The sequence below is a fragment of the Calidris pugnax genome, unplaced genomic scaffold, assembly GCF_001431845.1.
Source record: "Calidris pugnax isolate Ruff unplaced genomic scaffold, ASM143184v1 scaffold1708, whole genome shotgun sequence".
NCBI lineage: Eukaryota > Metazoa > Chordata > Aves > Charadriiformes > Scolopacidae > Calidris > Calidris pugnax.
This window is the reverse complement of record NW_015092203.1, coordinates 1-7,979: the sequence shown is the minus strand read 5'-3', so window position 1 is coordinate 7,979 and position 7,979 is coordinate 1. Positions and strand designations below refer to the sequence as shown.

The 7,979-nt window shown below is 57.2% G+C and overlaps 1 protein-coding gene across 1 annotated transcript; it reads right to left on the bottom strand.

The window, feature by feature from the left end:
- Positions 1–2,380: 2,380 nt before the first annotated feature.
- On the bottom strand, positions 2,381–6,263 carry LOC106900280 (protocadherin gamma-B5-like). Its single transcript, XM_014962295.1, has one exon. It carries the CDS (start codon positions 6,087–6,089, stop codon positions 3,579–3,581), a length of 2,511 nt encoding a protein of 836 aa, XP_014817781.1. The 5' UTR covers positions 6,090–6,263; the 3' UTR covers positions 2,381–3,578.
- Positions 6,264–7,979: the final 1,716 nt, after the last annotated feature.

The window sequence follows — 7,979 nt, the reverse complement described above, 5'->3', positions numbered from 1 at the left end:
GTTGCCTTCTTCGAAGTCCAGGCTCCGCATTAAAGTCATTGCTCCCGTCTTAGGGTCCAGCTGGAAAAAATCTGATGCCAGGTCTGTCGCTTTATTGATAGAGTATTTAACATCCCCGTTCACTCCCTCGTCGGCGTCGGTGGCCGTGACGGTGACGAGGACGGAGCCCACGGGCACGTCCTCCGCCACACGCACCGTGTACTCCGCCTGGCTGAACGCGGGCGCGTTGTCGTTGGCGTCCAGCACCGACACGCGGATGCGCGCCGTGCCCGTCCGCCGCGGCTCTCCGCCGTCGCTCGCCCTCAGCACCAGCTCGTGAAACGCCGCCTCCTCCCGGTCCAGCGCCTTCGCCAGCACCAGCTCGGGACGCTGCTCCCCGCCGGGGCCCGCCTGCACGGCCAGCGAGAAGTGCTCGTCGCCGCTCAGCTCGTAGCTCTGCAGGGAATTCCGTCCCACGTCCGGGTCCTGAGCCTCGGCCAAAGGAAAACGCCACCCCGGCGCTGTCATCTCGCTCATTCTCTCCTCCACCTCTGTTTCCTTGAAGCTGGGGGCGTTGTCGTTAATGTCCGTGATTTCCACTTCGACTTCGTAAACTTGCATTTCTTTCTCCACGATCACCTCACAGCGCAGCACGCATTTCTCCACCAGCCGGCACAGCTGCTCTCTGTCTATCCTCTCCGCCGTCACTAAATGTCCCGTCTTCCCGTGCAGAGAGAAATACTGCGTCCTACCTTTGTCCAGGAGGTGGACGCCGCCGTCTTGGAGAGCTGACAGCTCTAGTCCCATGTCCTTGGCCACGTCGCCCACGAACGAGCCCTTCGGCATCTCCTCGGGAATCGAGTAGCGCAGCTGACCCCACGCCGCCTCCCACGCCGCCAACAGGACGCACCACAGCAGGGCTCGCTCCCGCCGGACCCACCGCCTCCCCGCCGACCACATCTCCGCCGCCCCACCGCCGGCACCGCAACACCGCCGACCGCTCTTCCGCCTCCCGATCCGGCTACCGATCCGGCTTCGGCTCCGTCACCGTCTCGCCGCTCCCGGCCGCTGCCGCCGCACCCTCCGCCTCGCTGCACCACGGCTCCGCACCGCGGGGACGATCGCAGAACGCTCGCCCGCCCAGCAAACCAGCCAGCCAGCGATCGGGCGAGCGATCGAGCCGGGCCGCAGCGGGCGGGGCTGCCTGCAGCGCTCCGGCCTTCCTCTCGCTCCTCCTCGGTCAACAGCGGCGCCCGCAGCCTCCTCCCGGCACTGCAGCCACCGAGCGCTGCCCGCCGCTGCCCGCCCGCCTTTCCCACGGGCAGCTCGCGCCGACGGGACACTCGCCACGGAGACAGCGCTTCCCGGCCACCCGGGGATCTCCTCCTATTTTTTTTTCTCCAGAAGGTCTCTTCCTTGATCCTCGAGGCGATCAGCAGGAAGGCTGATCGTTGTTGTGTTTTTTCTATCGCACGAGAAAAATGTCTTGCTAAAGGCTATATATATAAAGTAAAACATTACGTTTAGAATATTAAAAACCCTATCCCATTAGTCTTAACGCACAGTCTTCACAGCTCGTTGTAGCAGTCGGGCTTGCATTACTTCTCCCTCTCCCTTTCTGCAGATCAGAAGGGCGTCAGACAGACACATTATTTCCCCACATCCCGACCAATAGAATAAAGCAGCAATGAAGATCCTCTCCCAGAGGGCAGCGGTCATTCCCTGCGTTGGCTTTACCCCAATTCTTTCTGCTCCTTAACAAAAACTGTTAATCCGGCCACAGGTGAAAAATCACTTGGTAATGGCAGTAAATGTAAAGGAAAATAATGTTTCAAAATATGACCTTTAGAATACTACGAGTCGTATCCCATTCGTCCCAAAGCACAGTCCCCACCAGAAATTGTTGAGGCAGTCATCTTTGATTACTGGTACAAGGACAGCAACAGATAATAGGCTATTTCTATAGAGAACCTGATATTAACGCCGTCCAGGACCCGGAAAATGAGGATCTCATTACCCCAAGAGGCAGGGATTCTGATATATTTTTTTTTTCAGAAATTCGAATGAAATTGATTAATGATTAATGGTAAAGTATTCATCTAGTCCTTGAATCTTCATGTTGGTAGGACAGCTCTTCCACCAAATACGGTAGGACCGCATGAGACGACTCTCTCTGCACAAAGTAAACGAACATCTTGGGTATTCCGTTGTCTTTTACGTATATTCTCAGGGTGGGGAGAGCCCTACCCTCTAAACTGAATTACACTAAAGTGTTGGTGCGTTTATAGAGACAGCTAACACTGGAAAAGTAAAATTGAAGGACTTTAAGTGTGATTTCCCTTTTTAAGAGCAGACATTAAATTTAATCAAGTAATTCGATAGCTTGAATGACCATGGAGGGTTCTTCTCACAAAACACGGTGTAAGAGATTGATGTTCATTAGCAATTGCTGTTTCTTTGTGTATATCCTCTTCGCTTTACCTATGTCCTCAGACTGACTAGAAGCCTCCGCTTTTAAACCGGCAGACCCAACAACTGTTTCAAAACGTGTCTGACAGACTCAATTCCTCAGTATAGTGTTCCCCTGTCAACGCAATGAACTAGGTCCAAGCACCACTCTTTGGAAAAGGAGAAGACAGGCTCTGAAATACTAAACGCGGTTATTTTCTGTTTTTTTTTTTTTTTTTTTTTTTTTTTGAGATCGCATTCTACATCTTCACGTATGGATGAAAGACAGATCAGGAAAGGGTAAAAAAAAGGACTATATTAATCCATCCCATTAATGCTTCCATTTTTACAGCAGGCTTCCTCCAATGGATGAAGAGAGGACAGACGGCGGAAAAGGCAGCACATTCTCTAACAGTGAGGAGAAACAACCTGTAGTTTTTCCATTTGTGGAGCCACACAGATCTTTCCTTCTGACGCCAGACCTGCACTACATTTTCGTTCCTGAAGGAGCTGTAGTCAAAACCTCTCACCTGAACCTGTGACCACTGAAAAACCAACAAGTGCCTCCAATTGATTTCTGCTGTGAGCAGAAGGGGGATACTCGGTTCCTTCCCTCAAGGAGACAAGGATCAGCACTCCCAATCACAATAATTTAAGCCGTCCCACAATTCATACCAGCAACATTCCCCAAAATGATGGACGATAGTCTCCCATTTCACTAGCGAAGAAGTTTGCTTCTTATCCATTCATGGAGCCAAACACACGAGTCGAGGACTAAAAAGCGTTCACCAACGGGTTGGAAAAGCATTAATAAACCTGTTTGTGTCCAACAATCAACCAGGTCCACCAATACAGTTCCGGGGAAAATCGTCCGGAATGGAACCACCGCTAACTCCAAGTGTCAGTCCCGAGTCTGTCATGCAGAAGCAGCGCATGTCGTTCTACACAGTGAGGATTCCCCTTCTCTATTACAGACTCGTACGAATTTCGCAAAATGAGAGCTGTAGAACCCGAACCGACCAGGTCTAATCGCTTTAATCACCGAAAAAAAAAAGGAATGCAACAGCTTCATCTCAAAGGAAGGGAGTAATTTATGGAAGAAGAACCCCCGCCGAAAACCCAGGGGACTAGGGAGGGAGGTTGAGCACAGCTCAGGGAAAAGAGGGAGAGCGCGCGGGCTTACAGACCTGCGGGGCGTCGGGGTCGGCGGGCGGCTCTCCCGCGCCGGCGCTGATGCTCGGGCTCGGCTTCCCGCAGGGCTCCGCGCCCAGCAGATCCTCCGCGGGCACGACGGGCAGAGGCGGCGGCGAGGGCCAAGCGGGCTGGGCGAGGGCGCGTCCCGGCGCCACGCACAGGTTGTAGGAGTAGGGCAAGGTGCCCTCGCAGAAGTCGGCCGGGAAGGCGGCGCCGGCCACGGAGAAGCGCTGCGCGCCCAGGCAGCGCAGGACGGCGGGCGGCCCGGCCCGGCGCAGCCGCGCCAGCACGGCCAGCGCCACGCTGAGCAGGAAGAGGGCGGAGAGGAGCGCCAGCGCCAGCACCAGGTAGAACTGCAGCTCGGCCGGCGAGTCGGCGCCCGCCGCCCGCTCGCTCAGCTCCGGCAGCGCCTCCTGCAAGCTCTCGGCCAGCACCACGTGCAGCGTGGCCGTGGCCGACAGCGCCGGCTGCCCGTGGTCCTTCACCACGGCCACCAGCCGCTGCTTCGCCGCGTCCCTCTCCGACACGGCCCGCGCCGTCCGCACCTCGCCGCTGTGCAGCCCCACGCGGAACAGCGCCGCCTCCGACGCCTGCACCAGCTCGTACGACAGCCACGCGTTGCGCCCCGCGTCCGCGTCCACCGCCACCACCTTGGCCACCAGGTACCCGGCCTCGGCAGAGCGCGGCACCACCTCGAACGGCCCCGACGCCCCCGACGCCCCCGACGCCGCCGCGTCTCCCGGCGCCGGCCAGAGCACGCGCGGCGCGTTGTCGTTGCGGTCCAGCACGAAGACGCGCACCGTGGCCGTGGAGCTCCGCGCCGGCGCCCCGCCGTCCTGCGCCCGCACCGCCACCGAGAACTCGCGGCACTGCTCGTAGTCGAAGGAGCGCTGCGCGTACACCGCGCCGCTCCGCGCCTCCACCGACACGTACGCCGCCGCGCCCGCGCTGCCGCCCGCCAGCCAGTAGCTCACGCGGCCGTTGGCGCCCGCGTCCGCGTCCCGCGCCTGCACGCGCACCACCGACGCGCCCGCCGCGTTGTTCTCCGCCACGTACGCGCTGTAGGCCGCCTCCTCGAACACCGGCGCGTTGTCGTTCACGTCCGACACCTCCAGCACCAGCGACGCGCGGCTCCACAGCGGCGGGCTGCCCCGGTCCCTGGCCACCACCGTCACGCGGTGCTCGGACGCCTGCTCACGGTCCAGCGCGCTCGCCGTCACCACCTTGTACGAGCCGCCCGACGACGCCACGATCGACAGCGGCGCCTCGCCCGACAGCTCGCACCACACCTGACCGTTCTCCCCGGAGTCCGGATCGTTCACGTTCAGCAGGGCCACCACGGTGCCGGCGGGGGCGTCCTCGGGCACCGGGCTCGACACCGACAACACCGTGATCTCGGGCGCGTTGTCGTTCTCGTCGATGATGTCGATCTGCACCTTGCAGTGAGCCGTGAGTCCGCCGCCGTCCCTCGCCTCCAGCCCGAAGCTGTATCTACTCTTTTCCTCGAAATCCAGAGGCCCCACTGTCCTCACCTCGCCGCTCTCGCTCTCGACACTGAACAAGGCGCGGACGTCGTCCGGGACGTTGCCGAAGGAGTACGAGACCCGCCCGTTGGAGCCCGCGTCCGCATCCGTGGCTCGCACCTGCAGCACCAGCGACCCCGCCGGCACGTTCTCACGCACTTGGGCCTCGTAGAGGCTTTTGCCGAACACGGGCGCGTTGTCGTTGGCGTCCGTCACGTTGACGCGAATCTGGACAGTCCCCGACCTCACGGGATCCCCGCCATCCACCGCCGTCAGCACCAGCTCAAAGGAGCTCTGCTTCTCCCGGTCCAGCTTTCTCTCCAGCACTAATTCCGGCCACTTGCTTCCATCCGGGCTCTCCTTGACGTCCAGAGTGAAGGCCGGGTTGCCAGTGAGCTGGTACGTCAGCAGAGAGTTGCTGCCCACGTCCGCGTCTCGGGCCATCTCCAGCGGAAAACGAGCACCAGGGAGCGTCAACTCTGCGATCTCGAGGTCGAGAGCAGCCTTGCTGAAGGTCGGCGCGTTGTCGTTGATGTCCTGGATGGCCACCTCGACGTGGAAAACGTTGAGCGGGTTCTGCACCAGCGCCTCGAAGCTGACGGAGCAGGACGCCGACTCGCCGCACATCTCCTCCCGGTCCAGCCTCTCGCTCACGTACAGGTTCCCGCTCTCCCCGCTCACGCCGAAGTATTGCTTCTCCGCGCTGAGACGCAGCTTGCGCGCCGGCAGCTCCGCCGGGCTCAGCCCCAGGTCCCGCGCCAGCGGCCCCACCAGCGACCCTCTGCCCAGCTCCTCGGGGATGGCGTAGCGGATCCGCTCCGACGCCGCCGCCGCCGCCGCCCGGCAGCACAAGCCCAGCAGCAAAGCGCCCAGCAGCAGCACCAGCACTCGCCCGCCTGCTCGCCGCCGGCTCCCACTCTCCCGCTGCCTCTCACCGACCGCCATTCTCGCCAGCGCTCGCCGCGCTCCTCCCTCCTGACGCTGCGCCGGCTCCGGCTGCGGCTGCGGCTCCAGCGCCGCTCCGCGTCGGCCAACAGCGGCACCCGGAGGCGCCGCCACGATACTGCAGCCGGCCGGTGACCGCGCTGCCGGGGGACCAGGCTTTCGGCTGGTGTTCAGTGTCCGTCCCCAGCTTTAAGTTCCTCTTTTATGATAATGAGGAAGAGCAGCGAATCCTACTGCAACTCCAAAGGCTTTTAAAAGTGAGATAGGCTGCCACGTACTTTTGGGTCATCTCCTTCAGCTGCAGCGAATCGTCGGTTGGAAATATTACTGGCAGAGCAGTAAATAAAGGAACTCAGTTGCTCTTTACAAAATCCAGGTGGAAGTATAAGAGGAAGAAATATTTTATAGGTAGGGAAGACTTTAAGAGCGTTATAGCATTCTGTCAATTCCTTTCAATTCTGATTTCCTCACCTAGGATGAATCTTAGAAGGAAATATTTGTGTTGGTGTAATCAATAAACAGTCAGAAATAGAATTAAGTATAAGTCATGTCTGGAAGTTGTTTCTGTCTTCCCTGCATTTCTTCCATTTGCTCAAGGATGTCTCCGATGTTTGTCCCACTGTTGATTTTTATTTTAGGGAGAACAACAGTTACACTGAGAAATTTGTCACCCTGAAGATAGTGTCTATAGCTCGATGCTAAGATAGCAGAAGAATACGTACTGATTCATTTGTGATTAATAGAATTTTCTTCTTTTCCTTCTCTATACTTGAGGGTCTGACAACAGAAAGGTCAAAGCCAAGCTGACATTTTCAGGGGAGCATAAAATGGTTTGGGTCAAAACGGACCGTTAATGATCACCTAGTCCTACCCCTCTGTCATGGGCAGAGACATCCTTCACTAGATCACATTGCCCAAAGCCCTGTCCAACTAGACCCTGAGATTTTCCAGTGATGGCACATTGATAAGTTCTCTGGGAAATCTGTTTCCGTGTCTCACCACCCCGATCATAAAAACAGTGAGCCAATTGAAACCTACCCTCTTTCATTTTAAAACCATTGCCCATTATCCTGTCATGACACACCCTGACAAAAACGTTTCTCTCTTTCTCATAAAGTCCCCTTTCATATTATAAAAAGGTGCAATAAGGTCTCCCCAGAGCCTTCTCTTCTCCAAGCTGAAGAACCTCTACTCTCTTAGCCCTTCTACACAGCAAGTAGGATTCTTCCAGTCCTTTCTTCATTTACTGGTCCTTCTCTGGACCTACTCCAACTGCCCCATATCTTTTTCAGCTGTGGGCCCCAGAGCTGGACACAGCACTCCAGATAGGGTCACATGAAAGTGGAGTAGAGGAGGAGAACACCCTCCCTCGACCTGCTGACCGCGCTACTTGTTATGCAGCTGAGGATATGACTGGCTTTCTGAACAGCGACAGCACATGGCCAGCTTATGTCCCATTTGTCACCCACCAGCACCCCCAGTCATCCTCCACAAGGTTGCTCTCACTCCCCCTCTATGTATTGAAACTGTGGATTGTACCGACCCAGGTGCAGGACCTTCCACTTGGCCTTCTAGAACTTCATGACATTTACAAGGAACAGCTACTCCAGCCTATCCACTTCCCTCTGGACACCATTCCTTCCCTGTGGCAAATCAACTGCGCCACTCAGTTTGGTGTCAGTGTTGTGGATTAACCGAGCTGACCTTCCCCATTTCATCAGACACCCTGAGGACGGGCTGTAGCTCATGACAAGCAAGGCAAGAGTGAGAAATGTACAGAAATGAACGGATAACTTGCAATAATATTTCTTAGGCTGAACGTATTGAGCAGAAGGAACAGAAATTCCCACTCCCACACATTATCATTCTATGACAGAACATGGGCAGCTT

Coding starts and splice junctions, on each gene's coding strand:
- LOC106900280 (XM_014962295.1), bottom strand. CDS start 6,089: ATGGCGGTCGGTGAGAGGCAGCGGGAGAGTGGGAGCCGGCGGCGAGCA.